The 27,860-nt window shown below is 34.3% G+C and overlaps 1 protein-coding gene across 1 annotated transcript in view; it reads left to right on the top strand.

Annotated features, from left to right (window-relative positions):
- Positions 1 to 27,860, top strand: part of DYNC2H1 (dynein cytoplasmic 2 heavy chain 1) — a 376,698-nt gene that overhangs the window by 322,626 nt on the left and 26,212 nt on the right. Inside the window, exon 86 of the mRNA XM_081241450.1 lies at positions 21,834 to 21,943. Within this exon, the coding sequence (XP_081097576.1) occupies positions 21,834 to 21,943 (110 nt within the window). The remainder of the gene's footprint in view (positions 1 to 21,833; positions 21,944 to 27,860) is intronic.

The raw sequence follows: 27,860 nt of genomic DNA, 5'->3' as shown, positions 1-27,860 counted from the left end.
TATAACATATGAGGTAGATATTTTTATTTCCATTTTTAAAGATGGGAAAAGTAAAACCCCATATTCAAGAATAGTTTACAAAATGTATATGATAAATGATAGAACTCACACTCAACTTCCCTTTCTATAATAATATCTCAGAGTTTTTGATATCTATCAGCAACATTTTTAAAAGATGTTTCTACCCCTTGAAACCTTTTTATAAAGGCCTCAAGGTCACCACACACTTCTGTTTTTTATCTGTCTATTTCTCTGGATTTTGTATTCCCTCATCTCTAATTGGATTCCCTAGAGCACAGTCCTCTGACCTTTTCTATCTGTACTCCACCCATAGTGATCTCATGCCTATGAATCCCATCTAAATGTTTATTATTCTCAGATTTATAGCTCCAGCCCAGTATTCTCCCCTAACTCTGGTGTATACTCAGTATTTTCACTTGGGTGTTTAATAAACATCTCAAACTTAACATAATCAAAACTGAACTCCTGCCCTTTACTGAAAAACTTGTGCTACCTGCAGTCTTTCCCGTAAAAGTAAATGATATCTCCACCTTTCTTGAGGCATAGGCACAAGGTCTTGGAATCATTGTTAACTCTTCTCCTCTCATACACTGCATCCATTCAATCAGAAAAATTACCTTGGCTGTACGTTCAAAATATATTCTGAGATACCTCTCACCACTTTTCACTGCTACTACCTTGATTGAAGTCATTATTGGTGCAGCTGCCACCTGACTAGTCCTGCTTCCACCCTGGTCTCCTTTCTGGTCAGTTCTCAACCCAGTAGTCTAAATATTCTGGTTAAAGTGTCAGATTATATCACTTCTCTCTTGGAAATTTCCCCACGGTTTCTCATCTCATCCAGAGTAACAAAATCCTTATAGCAACCTACAAGATCTGGCCCGTTTACCTCTCTGATTTCCTCTCCTACTTTTTGCTTCCTAATTTATTCTGTTCCAGCCATACTGGTCTCCTTGCTTTTCAATGAACAGCCTGGCACACTCCCTCAAAGGGACTTTATTCTTCCTGTTTCCTCTACCTGGAATGCTCTCCCTCAGATGTCTGCAAGGAAGTTTTTCTTTTTCCCTTGTTTCTTTTTTTTTCTTTTTTTTTTTTTTTTTTTTTTTTGCAAGGAAGGAAGTTTCTTTGTCCCTTCAGGACCATCCTATTTCAGATTGTAACTCTCCTCTTCCTTGATACTTTACATCCTGTTTCCCTTTTAAATTTTTTTCTGTAGCCTATATCTCCACGTAATAGTCTATATATTTTACTTATTTGTTTGTTTGTTTGTTTTCTCTGTATTCCTCCACTAAAATGGAAGCTTGATAAGGGCAGAGATTTTTGTCTGTTTACTGCTCTATCCAAGCATGTAGAACAGTGTCTTACACAAGTAGGTTTTTCAATAAATAACAGTTGAATAAATGAATGATTCAGTCAATCTTAGGGTTATTCTCAAGCAAACTGACATAAATCTCTTTCAAGCTTCCCAATCATCATGATTCATATACCTCCTGAGATGTATTTTTGTAGTACCCATGAGATATTTCTGAGATTTTAGTTTCTATTTAAATCTACCCAATGAACACTATTGTTTAACTCTCTACTCTGTTCCACCATCTAACATTTGAAGTCTTGTTTCATTTTCTCTTAATATCTTGAACTTTAAAAGTAATTTTATTAAAATTATATTGTTTACTTTTCTTTCATTTTCTGAGGTATCTTTAATCTATTTTGCAAGGTTCTGCAATACTTTGCATTCCTGAAAACGGAATCTCTTTTTTTCCCCTAACTCAGTAACTTTCACAGTCATTACTGCAATGTTTTACACATACTGGGTACTCTGTAAAAATATTCATAGGAAAACTTACATAAACAAAATTGAAAAAATAGTCTGTATGTGGTCAAAAACCTCCAGCATCCCTATTTTCATGTACTATACTGAGCTAGAAGAGCTACCTTATGGGTGTTTTTTATTCATATTCTTTAATTTATTCATCATTCGGTGAATGTTTATTGAACTTTTATTATGTGCCATTCATTGCTCGGCCAATAAGAATCTCTACATTTAGTGAAGGAGATATACAATAAATAAATACATTAAATTAGAATTGCATAGAAAAATACATCTTTGCCAAAATCCTGAGATTTAAGATTAACATACAGTCAAACTTTAAATTGGATTATCGCCATTATAGAATGAACTTAGGGTATAGTATATCTGAAATTTTATCCAATAAAATATAGCTATTACTATAACAGTAGAATTACAGAATTTTAGGAGTCAAATTTTGTACAGGAACAGTAATTTCTCAATACTGTCATCTGATTACTTCTGCCTATAGTCAACTATCTTGCACATTTGGAATACTAAACAGTAGTCTATGATGATTGGCAGTTTTATAGAAGCAATCCTATAAACCATGCTATTTGTACTGCTTGCAGAAGATAAATCTTGGGTCTAGAAATGTGACAATATAGCAACATATTTGGCTTTCAAGATAACAAAATCTTCTCTGAATTTTTATCTGCATCTCAGCTTTTATCATATGCATACCAATTTCAGCAGCTTCCTGGAGTATCACAGTAAGAGGATCTTTACAGCAGAAAACATGCAGAGAATTTAAACTCTTAAGACAAGTTTGGTTTTTTGAAGAATTGGCAGCAAACAAATTACTTTCCCTGAAAGTAACTGGTGATTGTTAGTAATATCTGCATGTTGGTACCCTTATTTTCAAAACACTGTTTCAAGGTTTTCCTTGCTTTATACAGCCATTTTTACCACTTAAAGTTTTCTATCACATCTGGTATGAACATAGGTTATTAGTATATAACAAGACAATTGAAAAATGTCTTTTATGTCATATAGTTTTATCTTTGGTTAAAGAAGAAGAATGAAAGTAGTTAACAGTTTTTCTACTATAGTCAATCAGTCTGTCCTATCAAATACTGTTATTTTTGAAAACCCAATGGAAAGTTGTGAACAAAACATGGTGTACCTTTGCTTCCTAAATCAGTCATAGTCCTCACCACTATTCCATTGTCAATGATAAGTGCATGCTGATTTTCCATTCTATAATGTATATTCTATCAGGTTCACTTTGTTGTTAGCTATTTGCAGCTGGAAAACTCTTCACAAGCAAGAAAAGCAGTGATTGGTTTCATTGTTAATTTACACATTGTCACACTTTAAAAGGACTTTAAGATATATATGCTTATCTAATTGTCTATTGCACATATTAAAGTAGAATATTTAATATTACTACCAATAATATTAACTTGTTTGTGAATAGTAAAAATAGTTTAGGAAAATATATTTCAGTAACATGTTTTCTAGGAAGAACCTTGAACATAAGGTCTATAGCTTAAAGAAATCTCAAAACTCCTCATACTTCATGTCCTGAAAACGATTGTTAATCTATATTAATGATTTTGTCAGGCTTTTTTTTAACCTCCACAAATTCGAAACCTCAATGAAAAATTGTTCCTAAATAAATATTCCGTTTAATGTCTATTGTTTTGAAATTTTAAAAGTGAGAAAATAAATATTTGATGTATCTAATTTTTCTTTATTTTTTTCTTTTCTGTATTTTTAAAAATTGTTTATGCCTGGATTGAAGATGATTTATATTGGATTTTTTTGTAAATGATATTAGGGCCTTGTTTCTCCTTAAGAAAATCCAAGATGGCAAAGTTAATATTTCATTGTTACTTCATTCTCACAAGATAGAAAGTATTCCCAACTAGAACCTCCCTTTGAAGGACTCATGTTAAATAAAACTAAGTAATTTACAATTAAATTTTGTTCTTAATAATAATTTTATTTAGTGTTGCAAATGCAAGTATGTCAATTTTACAAAGGTCTGAATTTCAAGATAACCAAATATGTATATTATTCTTCATATTAGTTAATTTTTTATTAATATTTCTTGACTAAAATGCTTCCAACATTTTTCCTTACACTTATCTAGCTATTGTAGTCTCTCAATATTTGTAATAATTATCAATTTCTCTATTTATTGAACTCTAGAGTTCTTAATTTTCTTATATAAAATTAACAGTTTTCACGATTTTTTTTTTTTTTTTTTGCGGTACACGGGCCTCTCACTGTTGTGGCCTCTCTCGTTGCGCAGCACAGCCTCCAGACGCGCAGGCTCAGCAGCCATGGCTCATGGGCCCAGCCACTCTGCGGCATGTGGGATCTTCCCGGACCGGGGCATGAACCCGTGTCCCCTGCATCGGCAGGCGGACTCTCAACCACTGCGCCACCAGGGAAGCCCCATTCACGATTATTTTTAAAACTTTACTCTTGCAATAATAAACTCTCATTTATAGTTTAGAGCAAGAGAATTTCAACCTATAGAGCACATAAGGGGTTATTTTCACTCCAAGTGGCATGTAAAATGCCCATTTATATGTGATAGTAAATAATCTAATATTTTAAATAAATCTAAGTGTCATACCTTGTTGGCATTTGTAACATTGTTACACTTATTAGATAGGGTAGTAACATCTGTGCTTATACACATATTTATATTATTCATTTCTGGGAATGTCAGGACATTTATAAAGTAAGCATCTATTTATTGGGCCTACCAGAAGGTGAAGGCAAATAGTAGATCTTGATGAAATATTGAAGCCGAACTGAACTTTATATCTAATAAATTTCAGGATGCTGTAGAGAAAATTTATGTAGATTAAAGGAGTTAGATAGTGAGTGGGTTGAAAAGGGTGACAATTCAGCATGAGTGGTCAGGTAAGGCCACTTAGGAGGTTATATTTAAACAGAGACTTGAATAAAGTAAGAAAGCAAATCATGAACATATCTGAGGGAAAAACAGATGTAGGCAGGGAACAGGCTAACTAGTTAAGAGGTTATTGCAGTAATCCAAGTGATAATCTGGTGGTGTTATTGATTAGGGTAGTGGATGTGGAAGTGAAAAAGTGCTAAGATTTTTATATCAGACCTGTGAATTTGGCTGTGGGACATGGGAGAGAGATTTAAAAAATAATTTCAAGGTTTTGGCCTGGGCAATCAATTGAATTTCTCACTGAGCTGAAGGATTCTGGTGATAAAGAAGATTTCTTAGGGAAGAGGAAGGTGGTCTTGCAAATTTAGAATTCTGATTTGAACATGTTTAGATAACTGTTAAACATCATGGTGGAAATGTCAGAAAAGTAAGTGACAGGAAACAGGTAAGAAGGAGTAGGAGATACAATGTTGGGAATCATAAGCATAGAAAGCTGGTCTTTAAAAGTATAGGATTGACCAAGTAATGATCCTGAGTACACCCCAATATTGGGAAGTCCAGGAAAGGAGGAGGAGTCAATGATGGACACCAAGAAGTTATAGTCAGGAAGACAGAAGAAAGACTGGGAGACTGTAGTGATTGAGAAGCCAAGAGAAGAAGGTGTTTTATGAAGGTCAAAGTGTTTTAAAAAGGTCAAATACTATAGATGAAATTAGACAATATTTTTTAGGGAATTTTGTTATGAAGTGGCATAGATAAATATCAATAGGATAATAGCTGGTGAGAAGAAGGACCAAGAGAGAGTATTTTTTGGTTTTTAGTGGGAACTATTTCACCATATCTGTATCCAATAAAGGAGGAAATATAATAGTGCAAGAAGAAAGGAAACAATTTAAGGAGTAAAATTCTTGGAAAGACAAGAGAAAATAGGTCCCTGTGCATATGTGAAGGATTGGTCTTAAATAAGAACTTGGAGTAATCATAAATTATAAATTATAATTGATTATTAGGAGCAAACCTATAAATAGGGTGGACTATATAAATTCCTGGTTTGCCACACTAAAAATTAAGTGCTGTGCAAAAGATATTCCTAATAAACTTGTTTCTCATGGTAGTTTAGGTTCTGCATGAACCCTGTGAGGGTTTTACCCATGCAACTTAACTCATTCCTGTCTTTGGAAAAGCCAGGAGAAACAATCAAGAAAAAAACATAGATAATCAAGTTTTAGTTTCCAAAATTTTCTTCACAAGGGTGTAAAAGAAAACCATAAGATTTTATTTAAAAGTAACATTTCCTGTGTCAAATATTAAGCCTAGAAACCCAGATTTATGGTTTCTGTTTTTTCAAATTAAAAAATACCATAGGTTTAGCTAGACTGCCCAGTTTTCTAAAAGATAGATATATTAAGGGTAGAGGAAGAGTAAAGATTTCCCTTTTTAAAGGTAAGATAAGTATTATTCTGTTTCTAATGAGATAGGACCATGTCTGTTAAGTCAACGAAGTTTAAAAAACTAGCAAAATCATTTCATTCAAGACTACTGTAGAGGTTAGTTTCACTCAGACATTTGTACAGCTTGAGTTGTTGTTGTTCTTTTTTAAGTCAACTATACATGTGAGGGACCATTAACAGAACCCAACTAGAAAGTGGTTCATATTTTAAGAATTAGACCAGTTGACTTTAATTTATAGAGTTAGAAGAAGTAAACCTTCTAAATATCTGTCATGCTCTTACCAAATTCATATTAGAAGTTAGTTTGTCCCTGAATATTTATTCATTACCAAACCACATGGCCTGACATTGTTCTTCTTAAAAGGTTTATTACAGCTAAGTTTTTTTTTAAATTGAAATGTAGGTGACATACAATATTATGTTATCTTCAGGTATTATATACTTGCATACATAATGAAACGATCAGCGTGATAAGTCTAGTAACAACCTGTCCCCATACAAAGTGATTATAGTATTATTGACCAATTCCTTATGCTGTATATTGCAGCCAGGTCACTTATTTATTATGTAACTGGATGGTGGTACCTGTTAATCCCATTCACCTGTTTTACCCACTACTACATCCCCTGCCCTTCTGGCAACCATCTATTTGTTCTCTGTATCTATGACTCGGTTTTTGTTTGGGTTTGTTTATTTGTTTGTTTTGCTTTTTAGATTCCACATGTGAGATAATGTGGTATTTGTCTTTCTCCATCTGACATATTTCACTTTGCATAATGCCCTCTAAATCCATCCATATTGCAAATGGCAGGATTTCATTTTTTATGGCTGAGTAATAGTCCATTTTCTCTATATACCACATCTTCTTTACCCATTCATCTATTGATGGACACTTAGGTTGCTTCCATATCTTGACTATTGTAAGTAATGCTGCAGTGAACATTGGAGTACATATCTCTCTTTGAATTAGCATTTTTGTTTCCTTTAGGTAAATACCCAGAAGTGGAATTGCTGGATCATATGGCAGTTCTATTTTTAATTTTCTGTGGAATCTCCGTGCTGTTTCTATAATGGCTGTACCAAGTTATAATCGCATCCACAGTGCACGAGGGTTCCATTTTTTTCCAGTCCTCATCAACACTTGTTATTTGTTGTCTCTTTAATGATAGCTATTCTGACAGGTATGAGGTAGTATCTCATTGTGAGTTTTTGAATTGCATTTCCCTGATGCTTAGGAATGTTGAGCATCTTTTCATATGTCTGTTGGCCATCTGTATATCTTCTTTGGAAGAATGTCTATTCAGGTCCTCTGCCTTTTTTTAATAATTTTTTTTGATGTTGAGTTGTATGAGTTCTTTGTATATTTTGGATATTAACCCCATATCAGATATATCATTTGCAAATATTTTCTTTCATTCTGTAGGCTGCCTTTTGGTTTTGCTGATAGTTTTCTTCACAGTGGAAAAGCTTTTTAGTTTGATATAGTCCTGTTTATTTATTTTTGTTTTTGTTTTCCCTGGCTTGAAGAGACAGATCCAAAAAACACTGCTAAAACTGATATCAAAGACCATACTGCCTATGTATTATTCTAGGAGTTTTGTGATTTCAGGCCTTTCATTTAAGTCTTTAATGCATTTTGAGTTTATTTTTGTATGTGGGGTGCAAAAGTAGGCCAGTTTGATTCTTTTCCATGTAGCTGTCCACTTATTGAAGAGGCTGTCTTTTACCCATTGTATATTTTTGCCTCCTTTGTCATAAATTAATTAGCCATGTAAATGTGGGTGCATTTCTGGGTTTTCTATTATGTTCCATTGAGTTATATATGTCTGTTTTTGTGCCAGTACCATACTGTTTTGATTACTGTAGCTTTGTAGTATGCTTTGAAATCAGGGCACGTGATAATTCCAGCTTTATTCTTTCTCAAGATTGCTTTGGGTGTTCAGGGTCTTCTCTGTTTCCATACAGATTTTCAAATTATTTGTTCTAGTTCTGTGAAAAATGCCATTGGTATTTTGATAGGGTTTGCATTGAATCTGAAGATTGCCTTGGGTTATATGATCATTTTAACAATATTAATTCTTCCAATCCATGAGCACGATATTTGTTTTCATTTGTTTGTGTCATCTTCAATTTTGTTAATCAATGTCTTAGTTTTCCAAGTACAAGTCTTTTACCTCCTTAGTTAGATTTATTCCTAGGTATTTTATTCTTTTTTGTGTAATTGTAAATGGGATTATTTTCTTAGTTTCTCTTTCTGATACTTTAAGTGTACAGAAACACAACAGATTCCTGTATATTAATTTTGTATCCTGCAACTTGACTGAATTCATTGATGATTCCTACTAGTCTTTTTGGTGGTGTTATTAGCATATTCTATATATAATATCATGTCATCTGCAAACAGTGACAGTTTTACTTCTTCTTTTCCAACTTGGATTCCTTTTATTTCTCTTTCTTGTCTGATTGCTGTGTCTAGGACTTCCAATACTACATTGAATAAAAGAGAGTGGGCATCCTTGTCTTGTCTCTGATCTTAGAGGAAATGCTTTCAGCTTTTCACCAGTGAGTATGTTGTTAGCTGTGGGCTTGTCATATATGGCCTTTAGTATGTTGAGGTAGGTTCCTTCTGTGCCCACATTTTTGAGAGTTTTTATCACAAGTGGATGTTGAATTTTATCAAAAGCTTTTAGTTCATCCATTGAGATCATCATATTGTTTTTATTCTTAATTCATTAATGTGGTATATTACATTGACTGATTTGCAGATGTTGAAAATCCTTGCATCTCTGGGATAAATTCCACTTGATCGTGGTGTATGATCCTTTTAATGTATTGTTGGATTTGACTTCCTAAATTTTGTCGAGGATTTTTGCATCTATATTCATTAGTGATATTGATTTATAATTTTGTTTTTGTGGTTATCTTTGTCTGACTTTTTGTATCAGGGTGATTCTCACCTTGTGATGAGTTCAAAAGTGTTCCTTCCTCTGCAATGTTTTGGAATAGTTTGAGAAGGTTAGGTGTTAACTCTTCCTGATATGTTCAGTAGAATTCACCTGTAAAGCCATCTGGTTCTGGACTTTGTTTTTTCGAGATTTTTTAAATCACCCATTCCATTTCATTACTGGAAATTGGTCTGTTCGTATTTTCTGTTTCTTCCTGGTTCAGTCTTGGGAGATTGTATATTCCAGGAATTTGTGCACTTCTTCTAGGTTGTTCATTTTATTGGCATATAATTGTTAGTGGTAATCTCTTATGATCCTTTGTATTACTGTGGTGTCAGTTGAAACTTCTCTTTTTTCACTTCTGATTTTGTTGATTATGTCCTTTCTCTTTTTTCTTTATGAGTTGGGCTAAAGGTTTATCAATCTTGTTTATCTTTTCAAAGAACTAGCTCTTAGTTTCATTCATCTTTTCTGTTTTTTTTTTTAAGTCTCTATTTCGTGTATTTCTGCTCTGATATTTGTGATGTCTTTTCTTCTACCAACTTTAGGTTTTGTTTGTCCTTCTTTTTCTAGTTCCTTTAGGTATAAGGTTAGATTATTTATTTGAGATTTTCTTGTTTCCTGAGGTAGGCTTGTATTGCTGTAAACTTTGCTCTCTTAGAACTACTTTTGCTGTGTCATAGATTTTGGATTTCCATTTTTATTTGCCTCCAGGCATTTTTGATTTCTTCTTTGATTTCTTCAGTGAAATTATTTAGTAGCATATTGTTTAGCCTACATATGTTTGTGATTTTTGCAGTTATTTTATTATTATTATTATTATTATTATTATTATTATTATTGTAGTTGGTTTCTGGGCTCATACCATTCTGGTCAGAAATGATACTTAGTATTATTTCAGTCTTCCTTGATTTATTGAGATTTGTTTTGTGTCCTAGCAGGTGATCCATCCTGGAGAATGTTTCATGTGCAGTTGGAAATATTATGTATTCTGCTGCTTTTGGATGGAATGTTCTATATGTGTGTGTGTGTGTGTGTGTGTGTGTGTGTGTGTGTGTGTGTACTTATATAGTGCAATCTTGTCTAAATCTGGTCTAATGTGTTTAAGACCAACGTTTCCTTACTGATTTTCTGTCTGAATGATATGTCCATTGATGTAATTAGGGTGTCAAAGTCCCCTATTATTATTGTATTACTGTCTATTTCTCCCATTACCTTTGTTAATATTTGATTTATGTATTTAGGTGCTCCTGTGTTTGGCACATATATATTTACAATGTTATGTCTTTTTGTTGGATTGATCCCTTGATCATTAGGCACTGTCCTTCTTTGTGTCTTGTTACAGTCTTTTTGTTTTAAAGTCTATTTTGTTTGATATAAGATTTGCTACCACAGCTTTCTTTTCGTTTCCATATTCATGGAATACTTTTTACCATCCCCATACTTTTAGTGTGTGTGGTTTTTAGGTCTGAAGTGAGCCTCTTGTAAATAAGTCTCTTTCAATTTATATTTAAAGTAATTATTCATAGGTGTATACTTATTGCTGTTTTGTTCATTGTTTTCTGGTTATTTTTGTATTTCTTTTTGGTTCCTTTCTTCTTATTTTACTCTCTTCCCTTGTGATTTGATGACTATCTTCAGTGTTATGTTTGGATTCCTTTCTCTTTGTTGTACGTGTACCTATTATAGATTTTTGGTTTGTGCTTACCATGAGGTTTATACATAAAAACATATATGACTATTTTAAGTTGTTGATCTTTTAAGTTCAAACACATTCTAACAACCTTGCATTTTTACTCCCCCCCATGTTTAATATTATTGAATTCATATTTTGCATCTTTTCTTGTGTATGTCCCTGTACTACTTCTTGTGGATATGGATAATTTTACTACTTTTGTCCTTAACCTTCCTGCTGGCTTTATAAATGGTGGATATAATACCTTTACTCCATGTTTGCCTTTACCAAAGAGATTTTTCCTTTCATAATTTTATATTTCTAGTTGTGGTCTTTTCTTCCCTGCTTAGAGAAGTCCCTTTAATATTTCTTGTAACACTGGGTTAGTGATGCCTGAACTATTTTAGCTTTTGCTTGTCTGTAAAACTCTTTAATCTGTCCTTCTAATGAATGATAGCTTTGTCAGATAGAGTACTCTTGGTTGTAGGTTTTATTCTTTCATCAGTTTGAATGTATCATGCCAATTCCTTTTGGCCTGCAAAGTTACTGCTGAAAAGTCAACTGATAGTCTTATGGGGGTTCCTTGTTGCATAACCAGCTGCTTTTCTGTTACTGCTATTAAAATTCTCTCTTTATCTTTAATTTTTGCCATTTTAGTTGTCATGATTTTGGGTGTGGGTATCTTTGGCTCCATCTTATTTGTGACTCTCTGTCCTTGCTGGACCTGGATGTCTTTTTCCTTTGCCAGGTTAGGGAAATTTTCAGCTATTATTTTTCAAATAAGTTCTCTGCCCCTTTCTCTCTCTCTTCTACTTTTGGGACTCCTATTATGTGAATGTTTGTACACTTGATGTTGTCTCAGAGGTCTCTTAACTTACCCTCATTTTTTTTAATTTCTTTTTTTTCTGTTCAGATTGTGTGATTTTGACTACTGTCTCACAGTTCACTGATCTATGTATCAATTTATCTACTGTTGACTCCTTCTAGCTTATTTTTTTATTTCAGTTACTGTATTCTTCAGCTCTGTTTGATTTTTTTTATATTTTCTAACTCTTTCTTAAACTTCTTAATGTGTTCTTCCATTCTTCTCCATTTGTTGAGCATCTTTATGATCATTACATTGAATCCTTTCTCAGATTTCTTATTTCCACATCCTTTAGTTCTTTTTCTGAGGTTTTGTTTTGTTCCTTCATTTGGAACATATTCCTCTGTCTCCTCATTTTACCTGATTCTCTGTGCTTATTTCTATGTGTTAGGTATGTTATATACATTTCCTGATCTTGTAGACATGGACTTATGTAGGAGATATTCTGTGGGGTCCAGCAACAGACACCTCTCTGGTCATCAGAGCTAGATGATCTAGGTGTGCCCCCTATGTGGGCTGCCTGGGCCCTTCTGTTGTAACAGTAACAGGACGAGTTACTGTGGGCACACTGGTATGCATGGTTGGCCCTGGCCTGGTTGACTGCCAAGTCCTATCTCAAACTGTGGCTGCCAGTGTGTTGTGAGTAGGACATGACCCCTGCACAGGTGACTACACTGCCCAGTGGGTCCTGGGACTGGTGCCAGCCACTGGTGACATGTACTCTTATGGCACTAATAGGTGGGAGAGAGAACTCCAAAGTGGAGCTTGCCAGCACCAGTGTCCCATGGTAGAAAGGGCACCCAAAAATGGTGCTGCCAGTATCTGTGTACCCAGGGGGTATCCCATTTACCTCCTGCCTCTCCAGGAGACTCTCCAAGATCAGCAAGTGGGTTCAACCCATGCTCTTTTCTAATTATTGCCTCTGTGCTGGTACTTAGATTGTGTGGGATTTTGCATGTGCCCTCTAAGAGCAGAGTCTTGTTTCCTATAATCCTCCAGCTCTTCCATACATAAGCACTGCTGGAATTGAAAGGCAGATGTTTGTGGGCTCATCTTCCTGGTGCAGGACCCATAGACTGAAAAGCCCAATATGGGATTGGACCCCTCACTCCTCTGGCAGACCTCTTCAGTTATGATTATCTTCCCAGTTATGGATCATCTACATGGTGATTTGGGTCTTGAATAAACTACATCTATGCCCTTCCTACCTGTCTCATTGTGATTCCTTCTTTATATCTTTAGTTATGGAAAATCTTTTCTGGTAGTCTTCAGGTCATTCTCATAGATAGTTGTTCTATAAAGAGTTATAATTTTGATGTTCCCATGGGAGGAGTTGAGCTCAGTGTCTTCATACTCTGCTATCTTGGCTCTAGGGATACAGCTAAGTTTTTTTAAGCAATGAGAAATATATAACATGCTTTCAGTTTTATAAGCACCTAGGTTTGCTACTAACGTTTAGTTTATTTTGTGTATCTCAATGATTTGGGTAAGGTTTTTTGGTTTGTTCAGTCCCTATTTGGTTAATTCAAGTTTTGTTTTTGTTTTTTGTTTTTTGTTTTTCGGTACATGGGCCTCTTACTGTTGTGGCCTCTCCCATTGCAGAGTACAGGCTCTGGATGCACAGGCTCAGCGGCCATGGCTCACGGGACTAGCCACTCCGCAGCATGTGGGATCCTCCCAGACTGGGGCACGAACCCATGTCGCCTGCATCAGCAGGCGGACTCTCAACCACTCTGCCACCAAGGAAGCCCTGTTTTTGATATTTTTGATAGATATTTTTGCCAGATATTTTTGACAATACAGAAATAACCTACAAGGTAGAACCCAAAATACTGTGAATTTTTTGTTTTCATTTTTTATACTATTTGCAATTGCCTGATAAATACTGAGAGAATAACCCTTAGTCTTTTAATATACTAGAGGCAGAATTATAAAGAGTGCCTAACAAGTAACAGGTCTCTTGTAGAAAAATCTTTCAGAAGTGTTGTTCTCTTTTATTCCTGTGGAGACAGGTTGTGTTCACTATGCCAAGGGTTCAAACAGGAAGAAAATTCTAACTTCATGTAGAAAAATTAGGATATTAAATTTAAAGAAATAGTAAAGCAAAACAGAGCGCTTACTGCATTATCTATGGTGGTTTCCACTGGAATGAATATGGATGTTCATGTTGTGTACATATTTTTTCACAATGTCATTTTGCAATATCAAGTTCTGTTTGTAAATTAGTGTGTGGAGAAATTTCTTATTCTAATTAATACTGTTTCTAAAAAGATACCTTACAGGACAATATTATCTCATTTCCCTATGGCTCCCGATCTACTGGTAATTCTGGCATTCCATTGTACAAGATGGTTAACAATTTCATGGGGAACTTTAGAATGAATAAAGGTTAAGTTACCATAAAACAGGTCTCATTTCCAAACATGATTTCTTTGCCTTAACAGGGGAAATGTAAATGGTTAAGAAATCTTATCCAGTCTGCAAGTGAGTGGCATCCACAGTGTGAGAGGTTAAGGCAAAGAGAGATTTCTTATGATTTAGGTAGCTTTCAGAATATCTGTAGATCAGTAGGAGATGAGAATGGCTGAGAACATTAAAATTTCTTTATAAGCTTATAATGTTGAAGCCCCTCTCAAAATCCAACACTTACTTCTTTTTTCTAAAGTTGTTTCGTTGAAATAAATTGCCTAAAAACATGAAAATGGGGAAATGAAAATTTAGTTTCTTAGACAATTTACTTTGAAACACCCTCAGGAAAGAAACACAACGAAGTCCTTTAGAGAATTTTTAACCAATTCCATGTGAAAAAAATACCTTGACCATAGATACTTTCTTTTTAAATTCCTATTAATAACATATAGAGGTCTAGATACAAAGGTAAAATATGTAAAACAAAAATTAAGGTGGTAGAATTAGGGAAGACATCTTTGATATGGTGGTATTTGACAGGGACCTGAAGAAGTTGAGGGAATTGCCCTGCAGATAGATACCTGCTAGAAGAGAGTTTCAGGCAGAGGGAATGGCAAATACCCTGAGGCAGAAGATTTTTTTGAGAAAGGGAAGCCAGAGTGACTGAAGGAGAGTAAATAAGGAAAATGTGGTCAGAGAAGTAAAAGGTTAGAATGGTGTGGTTGCGGGAGAGAGGTTGGAATTGAGATAGGGGCAGACAATGAAGACCTTGTATGCTATTGTGACATTGACTTCTGTGAGTGAGATACATGTGATAAATATTATGTTATATTCATGATATTGTGTTACTAAAATGTGATAATTATTATTATTAAAGCCATCATTTTACTTATTGAATTCTATTTTGCTCAGCCTAAATCCTAAAATTTTCTTTTACAATATATAGCTATTTATAAGCTCATTTCCTCCCTAAATAATTTTAAAATAAATCATTAAGTAATATCTTTACATCGAAATATATTTTCAAAGCTACCAACTAAAATGCAAAAATTGTCAAACTGCCTATAACAAAATCCAACTAGGATGCCTATCAGGCGTAAGGGCATTGCACTTTAAATAAGACACAAATAGATTGAAAGTGCAATGATAGAAAAATACATACCATGATTGTGTAGCTATATTAATATCAGGTAAAGTAGGTTTCAAAGCAGAGAATATAATAAGGATAATGAAGGTTATTTTATAATGATACAGTGATCAAGTCATCAAAAGAACATAACAATACTAAACTGTTACACATTTAACAACGGAGTTTCAAAATACATGATGTAAGAACTGATAGAACTGTGAGGAGGAATAGATAAATCCACAATTAAAGTTAGGGATATCAAAACACCTCCATCAATAAATAATTGACAGAATGAGTGGTTAGAAAAGCAGTAGGGATATAGGAGACTTGAACAACATAATTAAGTAACTTAATTGATATTTGTAGAACATTACATTCAACAACAGCAGAGTACACATTCTTTTCAAGTGCACACAGAATTATACCAAGGTGGATCCATAGATAGATCAAACTTGTATCAAATAATCTAAAAGGATTTACAATAAAATGAAGTTAGACATTAATAACAAAAAGATTTGAGGATATTTAAAATACCAGGAAGTTTTTTAAATACCTACTTTTAAATAACCTATGGTACAAAGAGTATATCAAAAAGAAAATTAGGAATTAATTTAGCTGAATAAAAATCAAAACACATCAAAATTCTGAGATACTGTGAAGAATTAAAGTCAATGTAAATGGTTAGCAGAACATTAATGGATGGAATCTTAACTGCAGTGTATTTAACACACTTTTAAAAAGCAGTTCTCTAAAGTTGATAGACAAGGTAAATTTATTAATGGAGTACATGAGGCAAGAAATTATTTTTTTAGGCATCATGTAGTCAAAATGGTTAGATCTCCAGAAAACTCATCCAAATCAATCTTGTTCTCTTGAACTCCAGATTTTACATTTCAGTCTCAAAAGTCTACTTAAAGATGACTTGAAACTGAGACTCAAAAGACTAAACTTGGAAAGCTTACTTAATTTATCTTTTCTCCCATGCTTATATGACTAGTAAACCTAATGCACAAGATTTGAAAAATGATGATATAAACCCAGGTTTGAATTTAGGAAAAATTTAGATTCAAGGAATGGCAAACATCTAGTAGTACCCCTACTGTTTTTTGAAGTTGGTACAACAAATCTTTCCTAGGAAGAAAGATCTTATTTGTCTTTAATTACTAATTCTGAAGTTTTAATACCAATATAATTCCTGACAATCTACCTTGTAGATGAGCTGCAGTTTATTACTATCTATTAATCCAATGAATTGAGAAATTTGTTTTATCCAGACTTGTCAACATACTAATAACTTTTAATGTTTTGTTTACTCTAGTCAATGACTGGAGGTACTTAATTTCATTCTGGATAAATTAGATTTTAATTTTGGATGAATTTGTTCACAGATTCTTAAATCTCTAAATTTATACTAAATAATTTTGAAGAAAAGATGAAGGAATATAAAAGATGGCACATTGAGAAGCATGACTGCCTGAATTATTTGTTATTTTCCTTAAACCCTTCTTTGAAGGAACACAGTTCATTAAAACAAAATAAAATTGCATCAGTTTATTAATGTATTTCATCTTATACTAAATATTTGCTATAAAATGTGAATGAAGACAGTCATTAATAGGTTATAGGTCATACCCAACTGAAATAAGTTGATAATGGCTTTCATCAATATTTTTTCTGTGTATTCAAGTAATTTTTACATAATCAGGTTAATACTATGTGTATATTTTTACATTCTGATAAATACATTAAGTAATAAACATTTTCCATTGCCATTAGATATTCTTCAAATACCAGTTTTTATTGTTATGTAATATTTTATTGTATTGATGTATCATAATTTAATTAGCTAATTTCTATTATTCTATTATATATTATTATAGAATTTCTATTATTATTATGCTTCTGGTTTCTTAATATTACAAATAATTTTAAATGAGCAAGCCATAATAATCTCTTGATTACTTTCTTAATTTACATCCCAAGAAAAGGAATTACTGAGTAAAATGGCTTGAATATTTTCAAAGCTTTGGCACATTTCATCAAATTGCTTTATAAAAATATTGTGTCCAAAATTGTGTCCATGTTGCACACTTACATTTGAGCATTATCATTTCTCATTCTAGTATTCTGAAGGACTAAAAACATGTATTAATTTTTAAATTTATGTAACTATTAAGGATGATCCTATCTTTATGTTTCAATAAGCATGTAAACAGTCCACAATTATATTAATGTTTTTAATTCATTTTCATATTTGTGGAAAATATTTTTCCAAATTTAGTTTTAATGCCTTTTACATTTATTTATGATATTTTGGTATATACAAAATTTTTATACTCTAACATATATTTTCTCTTTTAAAAAAGGTCTACCATTCTAATCAGACATAATCTTTTTTCCCTTGTCTTTGTTTTCTCTTTTTCAACATTATTTCAACTCTGAATGCTAATTAGCATAATTTTAGACTGTATGTGAATTAAAGTTTAGACTTTTTTCCCCAAAAAGTAAATAATTTTCCCCCAGCACCATTTATTGAACATCTTTTTCATTCCCCAGTGATCTGTGATGCCACCTTTATGATATATTAAGTTCTTGTATTTTTGTTTCAGTATGATGAGATTATTTTCTTCTCTGTGTCTAGATACATGATGTATTTCATAAATGTGTGTGAACACTTGAAAGGAAATATTTGTTTCTCTGTGGGATATAACCTATACAATTTGATTTACTCCAATCATTTGATTTAATTATTTCTGTTTTTATGCTTTGTGGCCCTTTGAGTTTTTTAGAAGTTTTTTTTTTATTATATCCATTTAATTTTGTTACAAAAATCATTTAGATTTAATTCTAGATTTAACTGGCTTCTACATCCTTAAAAACCTTAGTTTTGAGTAATATATAAGAGAATTTGAGAACACTTTTGAAGAATGTTTAGAAGAAAAAAGATGCAGAGGTGTGGTTTATATATTTTCTGAACTCTGGCCTAAAAAATGATACTCACTTATATTCACAAGTGAATGGTAAGTTAGCTAGATGTTAAATTCTTGAGAGAACAGCCTTTTCCTTCAAAATTCCATATATATTGGTCCATATAGGAGTAGATCACTCCTGAGACATGATTCATTTCTTATATGATTTTCCCCTTAATACCTTTTGACCACAGTGATTTATGCATGCTTGATCTCCCCTAACTAGGTGATAAGCTCTTAGCCTTCAGCAAGTGCTTCTGAATGAGTGAATGAATGCCATTTCTGTTCATGTGTTCTGCTTCATCACTAATCTTTTTAAAATAAAATTTTGCAATATTTTAAAACTATCCATATCACCTGGGAAAAATCATTTTCTGTGTTATAGTAAGGAAACTATACTCAATGATCCCTATGGTTCATTCTAGTTTAGAAGTTTTACTGCCTATGAATCTAAGTGTGTGTTTATAGTATTTAAGAAATTACCCAACCCATTAAGTTATTCAATTCTATTAGGTATTTATTTTCTTACTTCTATGATTACATTTATTATATAACATTTGAAGAATTATAGCTATATAGTTGCATAGTCATAGGAGAGACATGGGCCTTATGTTCAGTCTCAAACCTAGTCCTTTAAAAAGAGCATGGCCTGTAACCAGGAGTGGAGTAAAGAAGAAACATTTTCTGAAAAATAACTGCCAGTAATATGCCTATAGCTTTGTTGAGAGCTCAATCTATATAAGTGCATTACTGCTCATAAAGATCATGTTAATTGTCTTTATTTCTATTATTTTAAATGAGTATAAATGTCATTTTTTTAAAAGAAAGACATTTTTAAGAGCAATTTTAGGTTTATGACAAAATTGAGAGGAAGGTACAGAGATTTCCCATATACTCCCTGCTCCAATACATGCATAGCCTCCTGCATTATTAACATCACTCATCAAACTGTACATTTTGGGCTTCCCTGGTGGCGCAGTGGTTGAGAGTCCGCCTGCCGATGCAGGGGATGCAGGTTCGTGCCCCGGTCCGGGAGGATCCCACGTGCCGCAGAGCGGCTGGGCCCGTGAGCCATGGCTGCTGGGCCTGCGCGTCCAGAGCCTGTGCTCTGCAACGGGAGAGGCCACAGCAGTGAGAGGCCTGCGTACTGCCAAAAAAATAAATAAATAAATAAAAACCTGTACATTTTTACCAAGGATGAATCTGTGTTGACACATCATAATCACCCACATCCATAATTTACCTTAGGGTTCACTCTTGGTGCTTATTATTATAATGGGTATAATAATCCACATTCTGTGGATTTGGACAAATGTATAATGACATATACTCATTATTATAATAACACAGAGTATTTTCACTGCCCTAAAAATCCTCTGCTCTACCTATTCAACTCTCCCTCCTCCCTTATCCCTGGAAACCACTGATCTTTTTACTATCTCCATAGTTTGGCCTTTTCTAGAATGTCATATAGTTGGAATCATATAGTATGTAGCTTTCCAGAATGACTTCTTTCACGAAGTAGTATGCATTTAAGCTTCCTCCATGTCTTTTCATGGCTTGATAGCTCATTTATTTTTAGCACTGAATAATATTCCATTGTCACAGTGTACCACAGTTTATTTATCCATTCACCTACTGAAAGATATACCTTCGTTGCTTCCAAGTTTTGGCAATTATGAATAAAGCTTCTGTAAACATCCATGAGCAGATTTAATGTAGTTTTTAAAAATTAAAAAAATGTGCTTATTTGTTCTTTATTTTGAAATTTACTGTTTAATGATATTATATACATTAAAAGAATCTTTGTTATTTAAACTTTATCTTATCAAATATACCTTTGCTTTATTCTAACTTTAACCTTAATAGACTAACAGGATTTTTTACTATAGACTAATAAAAACATTTTTACTAAAGAGGCTTTCTCTCCTTGACTAATTATGTTAATTCAGACTTTAATGAAGTTAAACTCTGATTATCAGCCACACTCTAATTTTTAATTAATTTGAACATATGCACATCCATAGTTGGCAACAACTATTTTGGAGTTTTTTAATTCAAAATTAATGTTAAGCACTTTTTGAAATAATAGTATAATTTGATATATTTACAGTTGTTTTAAAACAAATAAGTATTTACAATAAAAATGGGTCATGTAAGCATAATCTGTTGACTGTGTTTAGGTAATGAAAATAAAAGGCAGATATAAAAATATTTGATAAGGAGTAAACAGTATTTGCTATGCATAATTTAAATTATTTAATTGAAAATAGATACTTTGTGGAGTGTTATTATTAAAAGGATAATATCCAAGAAGAAATAATTACACTTTGTTAAAGAGATCTCTTTTTAAAGTCTTTTCTACTTTTATAATCAACATATTATCAATTGCTAGGAAGGACATAGGAACATTTTTTGCTACAAACTGTAGGGTAGGAGTACTAGTCAAAAGCATTAACATAATAATGCAAGCACACTAGCTTTGGAGATATTAATTTCTCCTATTCTAGACCTGGCTGACAGATATAAATGCTTTGGTGAATAACAGGGTGTTATAGTACATGAAACACAGCCTTTCTAGATAATCATAAATTAAATAAATAACTTTTTCCTAGACTTTATAAATCATGCAAAATGAATTACTGAGTAAATGTGAATTCTGAAAGCTTTTAATAGCCATTACTGTGGTACCATCTCTGTGTAACAGCTGAAGTAACAGACTGATTCAGAAATTGTCAGTAAGCAATCTCTTAAGGCACATTAGTACCTGCAGAAATATTACAGAAAAACAAATCACCTGAGTTTATTATTACCTTGCTCCAACACTAACTATGTGACCTTGGGCAAGACCCTTAACCTCACCATGCCTCCATTTTCTGATTGTAAAATGGGGATATTAACACCAACTTTAGGATTGTAGTAAGCATAAAATTGGTTAATACATGGAAAGCATATAGAAAGTTTTGCAGAAGGCTTTGTTGTTTTTGTTATTTGTTCCAAATGGCAATTTTTTATTATGCTTATTAAACATACTTAATGATGATGTATCTTTCTCCAAATGGAGTATAAATTGATTTACAGAATGTCAGATAAGGAGAAAAGACTATTAAAACACACATTTTAACAAAAAAAATTATTTTTTCCTGGGCATTACCCTCCACTATAATACTGTTTTAGTAAGGTGGCAAATTTACTGTTAAATCTGGTACCCAAGTTCAGTTTGCCTTGCCAAGAATTGCCAGCCTTGGGAACTCTAGTAGTAGACCCAGATGCTCAGTATCCCCTGAGCACACTTTGAGGAGTGAGTCTTCAGTAGGAGAAGTGCTAGTCCAAATCTAAACGCCATATATCAGATTAAATGTCATGTTTTAGACTTTTTATTTTGAGTAGATCTCTACTAACAAAAGCTTGTGCAAAGAAGCTTTTTTTTGTGATAGATGGATATTATATCAAAAAACTGTAGCAGATTTTATAACATACAGTGGAAAAAAAAATTTTCCTAGACATAATTTCAAAGCATTTGGAAACTGTATAACTTCCTCATTGAAAATGACTTCTGCATAATTCTTCTTTAATAGATTTCTTTATCTTTCAAGTTTGCAAAGTTTTTAAATGTGTGTTCGTGTATCTCCCTCCTCCTAGAACTGGGTAGAGAGAGCTGAAAAACAGACTCTTCTCTCCGATACACTTGACCTATCAGAACTCTTCCACCCAGACACATTTCTCAATGCGCTTCGCCAGGAAACTGCAAGGTAAATAGAATGAAATACTTATTTGTCTGAGAGGGTAATTATACTTTCATTTGTTCACTTCTGATCACATTCCCTTGATTGTCAAGAAATAAATGTATTGTTGAATCCAGATAGTTGTGTTATTTCTTAATACTTGACTTTTAATAACAGTAAACATTTAGTTTAGAGAACACTGCTTTCAATTATGATGTGTTTTTTTAATTAGAATTGAAAAAGGCAAACTTTAATTTTTAAAATTTTGGTCATTTATTTATCTAGACCTATTGTGTCCAATACAGTAGGCAGAAGTCAAACGATGCTATTTAAATTTAAATGATTTATTCCTGATCTTGGTGGAAATGGTTTCAGTTTTCCACCATTCAGAATGATGCTGGCTGAGGGTTTGTCATATATAGCCTGTATTATGTTGAGGTAAGTTCCCTCTATGCCTACTTTCTGGAGAGACTTTATCATAAATGGGTGTTGAATTTTGTCGAAAGCTTTTTCTGTATCTGTTGAGATGATCATATGGTTTTTCTCCTTCAGTTTGTTAATATGGTGTATCACATTGATTGATTTGCATATATTGAAGAATCCTTGCATTCCTTGGATAAACCCCACTTGATCGTGGTGTATGATCCTGTTAATGTGCTGCTGGATTCTGTTTGCTAGTATTTTGGTGAGGATTTTTGCATCTATGTTTACCAGTGTTATTGGCCTGTAGTTTTCTTTTTTTGTGAAATCTTTGTCTTGTTTTGGTATCAGGGTGATGGTGGCCTCATAGAATGAAATTAGGAGTGTTCCTCTCTTTGCCATATTTTGGAAGAGTTTGAGAAGGATAGTATTCACCTGTAAAGCCATCTGGTCCTGTTCTTTCCTTTGTTGGAAGATTTTTAACACATTTTCAATTTCAGTGCTTGTGATTGGTCTGTTTATATTTCTATTTCTTCCTGGTTCAGTCTCAGAAGATTGTGCTTTTCGAAGAATTTGTCCATTTCTTCCAGTTGTCCATTTTATTAGCATATCGTTGCTTATAATAATCTCTCATGATCCTTTGTATTTCTGCAGTGTCAGTTGTTACTTCTTTTTCATTTCTAATTCTACTGATTTGAGTCTTCTCCCTTTTTTTCTTGATGAGTCTGGCTAATGGTTTATCAATTTTGTTTATCTTCTCAAAGAACCAGCTTTTAGTTTTATTGATCCTTGCTATTGTTTCCTTCACTGTTTACAGAAAACATGATACTATACATAGAGAATCCTAAAGATGCTACCAGAAAACTACTACAGCTAATCAATGAATTTGGTAAAGTGGAAGGATACAGAATTAATGCACAGGAATCTGTTGCATTCCTATACACTAATGCTGAAAAATATGAAAGAGAAGTTAAGAAAACACTCCCATTTACCACTGCAACATAAAGAATAAAATACCTAGGAATAAACCAACCTAAGGAGACAAAAGACCTGTATGCAGAAAATTATAAGACACTGATGAAAGAAATTAAAGACGATACAAACAGATGGAGAGATATACCATATACTTGGAGTCAAAGAATCAACATTATGAAAATTACTACACTACCCAAAGCAATCTACAGATTCAATGCAATCCCCATCAAACTACCAATGGCATTTTTCACAGAACTAGAACAAAACATTCACAATTAGTATGGAAACACAAAGGACACTGAATAGCCAAAGCAATCTTGGGAAAGAAAAACAGCTGGAGGAATCAGTCTCCCTGACCTCAGACTATACTACAAAGCTACAGTAATCAAGACAGTATGGTACTGGCACAAAAACAGACATATAGATCAATGGAACAGGGTAGAAAGCCCAGAGATAAACCCACACATATGGTCACCTTATCTTTGAATAAAGGAGGCAAGAATATACAATGGAGCAAAGACAGTCTCTTCAATAAGTGGTGCTGGGAAAACTGGACAGCCACATGTAAAAAGTGAAATTAGAACACTCCCTAACACCGTACACAAAAATAAATTCAGATGGATTAAAGACCTAAATATAAGACCAGACATGATAAAACTCTTAGAGGAAAATATAGGCAGAACACTCTATGACATAAATCACAGCAAGATCCTTTTTGACCCACCTCCTAGAGAAATGGAAATAAAACCAAAAATAAACAAATGGGACCTAATGAAACTTCAAAGCTTTTGCACAGCAAAGGAAACTATAAATAAGACCAAAAGACAACCCTCAGAATGGGAGAAAATATTTGCAAATGAAGCAACTGACAAAGGATTAATCTCCAAAATTTATAAGCAGCTCATGCAGCTCAATAACAAAAAAACAAACAACCCATCCAAAAATGGGCAGGAGACCTAAATAGACATTTCTCCAAAGAAGATATACAGATTGCCAACAAACACATGAAAGGATGCTCAACATCATTAATCATTAGAGAAATGCAAATCAAAACTTCAATGAGATATCATCTCACACTGATCAGAATTGCCGTCATCAAAAACTCTACAAACAGTAAATGCTGGAGAGGTTGTGGAGAAAAGGGAACCCTCGTGCACTGTTGCTGGGAATGTAAAGTGATGCAGCCACTATGGAGAACCATATGGAGGTTCCTTAAAAACTAAAAATAGAACTACCACGCAACCCAGCAATCCCACTACTGGGCATATACCCTGAGGAAACCATAATTCAAAAAGAGTCATGTACCACACTGTTCATTGCAGCTGTATTTACAATAGCCAGGACATGGAAGCTACCTAAGTATCCATCAACAGATGAATGTATAAAGAAGATGTGGCACATATATACAATGGAATATTACTCAGCCATAAAAAGAAACGAAATTGAGTTGTTTATAGTAATGTGGATGGACCTAGAGACTGTCATACCGAATGAAGTAAGTCAGAAAGAGAAAGACAAATACCATATGCTAATGCATATATACGGAATCTAAAAAAAAAATTGTTCTGAAGAACCTAGGGGCAGGACTAAAATAAAGTCACAAACGTAGAGAATGGACTTGAGGACAGAGGGATGGGGAAGGGTAATCTGTGATGAAGTGAAAGAGTGGCATGGACATATATACACTACCAAATTTAAAATAGATAGCTAGTGGGAATCAGCTGCATAGCACAGGGAGATCAGCTCTGTGCTTTGTGACCACCTAGAGGGGTGGGATAAGGAGGGTGAGAGGGAGATGCAAAAGGTAGGGGATATGGGGATATATGTATACATATAGCTGATTCACTTTTATACAGCAGCAACTAACACAACCTTGTAATGCAATTATACTCCAATAAAGAGGTAAAAAAATAAAATAAATGATTTAAAGTTAAAATGGATTAAGGAGACTAGATGGTTGCCTAAGAGGATGTGACCCTCATCTTCTCCCCTGAACACATCCAAAATACATCTACAGGAGGAGCATTTCTCACTGAAAACTAACTGGAACTGGTAGAAAGACTCCTTTAAAACCAAGGCTATATGAAAAATACACATGTAATCAGGTATGAAGGGAAGAAAAACAATCAAATCAGGTCCTGTGCCCCAGAGAGAGGACTCAGAGGAAAAGGGCGAATATACAGGCAACCCTGGGGAGTGATTGGGTCAAGCCACAGACTAGGCATTCCAGTCCTGGGGTCCTACATGGAGGAGATAAGCCCCCTCACTGGTTGGAGGAACACTGTGACAAATAGAAGGGCTGGGAGAATCCTGGGCTCCATTCAAGAGAAGTGTGTGTGCACTGGCTAGCTGCTGGGGCAGGGTGGAGAGAGGTCTGCTCTAGTGGCTGCTGAGTTTCCCGTGACTGCCTCATCATACACCCCAGCCTGAGCTAAGCAAAAGCTCTGGCCCCTCTTAGTCCATGCCACAGTATGGCACTGGATCTTGGGTGGCCAAGACCAGGAAAAAGACTTGGCTTTAGGATGCAGAGGTGACTTGGTCCCAGGGTGGACCCTGGGTGGGCTGTGGTGGCCATTGTTGGCACTTACTCAAGCGGTGCCCTAAAAGCAGCCCAGTACACCACAGCTCAACCCACCACCTTGCCCCAGTATACACAGAGAAACCACACAGGCTCTGCCTCCCTTTTGGGGCACAGAGGAGTTTGGAGATAGTGATCAGTTGTGAGAGACAAAGGGGTCTTGCCCCCAAGGCAGGGATGAGAGGTCTGCTCTAGTGGCTGCCTGTTTTCCTCCAACCACCCAATCATGTGCCTCAGCCCAAGCTAAGCAAATGGTTGGGCCCCACTTAGTCCATGCCACAGCACAGCCCTTGATCTGGGCAGCTGTGACCAGGGAAAAGACTCGACCATGGTCTGTGGCTGAGCAGAACCACAGATGCCTGCACAGACAGCACAGTGGGCTGCTGTATGCAGATGAACCTCACTGGATTAAGCACTCCCCTCCTGGGACAAAATTCCTGGTGTGGGGAGCGGGGAAAACACACACTTAAGGGGAATGGAGCCAGTCCGAGCCTGACAGACACACAGGTCTTCTTCTGCAGCAACGTGGGATCAGACCCCATCCCTGGGAGGGCAGTGATGGCTACTGACCAGAGAAGAAGCCTTGCCTTACACCCCAGGCCAGCTCTGTCTCCAGCCCCACCATTTACCAAAGTGATAGCTCCCAGCACACTCTGAGGAAAGACATGACTGGCATGCACATCAAATCCAGCTCTCCCACCAAAGACATTGAACATATGTAGTCAGCATAGAGACACTCAGATATAAGAACACCACTTTAAGATGCAATAGGTAACTGTTTCACCTAAATTCATAGAGGTAGAGAAAGTTAAGTCTAAAAAAATGAAAAGGCAGGGGAACTACTCTCAATTGAAAGAGCAAGAGAAAAAATAAATAATGAAAGAGAAATAAACAATTTACCAGATAAAGAGTTAGAAACATTGGTAGTGAAAATGTTAATTGAATTAGGAAAAATAATTGATCTAAAAAATGAACATGTTCTCAAGGAACTAGAAAATATAAAGACCGAGTCGAAAATAAATAATTTAATAGCTGAAATAACACATTAGAAGGAATGAATAGCAGACTAAGTGATACAGAAGAATGCATGAGTGATCTGGAAGATTGAATAATGGAAATCATCCAATCAGAGCACCAGGGGAAAAAAAAATTTTTTTTAAGCAATCTAAGAAACATGTCTGATAACATTAAGTGTCCCAACTTTCACATTTTAGTGGTTCCAGAAGGAAAAGAGAGAGAGGAGAGTGAAAATGTATTTGAGGAAATTGTGTCTGAAAACTTCAGAAACCTGAAGAAGGAAATAGATATCTAGGTACAGGAAGTACAGAGGGTCTCAAACAAGATGAACCCAAACAGACCCACACCAAGATATATCATAATTAAAATGGCAGAAGTTAAAAATAGAGAATTCTAAAGGCAGCAAGAGAAAAATAGAGAGTAATACACAAGGGAATCCCTGTAAGTCTATCAACTGATTTCTCTGCAGAAACATTGCAGGCCAGAAAGGATATATTTAAAATCCTGAAAAGGAAACACCTGCAAGCTAGGATACTCTACCCAATAAGATTATCATTTAGAATAGAAAAAGAGAGATAAAGAATTTCTCAGACAAGCAAAAACTAAAAGAATTCATCAATACTAAACCTACCCTGAAAGAATTGTTGAAGGATCTCTAAATGGAAAATAAGTAAGACTCTATAGGAAAGGGAAAATCCCAGTAGGAAAGATAAACATATAGTAAATGTTGAAGATCACTTAAATCAGTCAGTACATAGATTAAAATACAAAAAGTGTAAAAGCAACTATAACTACAACAAACAGCTAAGGGATAAACATGAAGATGTAAAATATGACACAAAAAACAAAAATGTCGGGGAAGGTAATAAAAATGTAGATCTTTTAAAATGGTTTGAACTTAAATGACTATCAGTTAAATCAAGTAGATATAATTATGGGTCAACACACATGAAC

This window comes from Mesoplodon bidens, assembly GCF_964165515.1.
Source record: "Mesoplodon bidens genome assembly, chromosome: 7".
Taxonomy (NCBI): domain Eukaryota; kingdom Metazoa; phylum Chordata; class Mammalia; order Artiodactyla; family Ziphiidae; genus Mesoplodon; species Mesoplodon bidens.
This window is presented reverse-complemented; position numbering and strand designations above follow the sequence as displayed.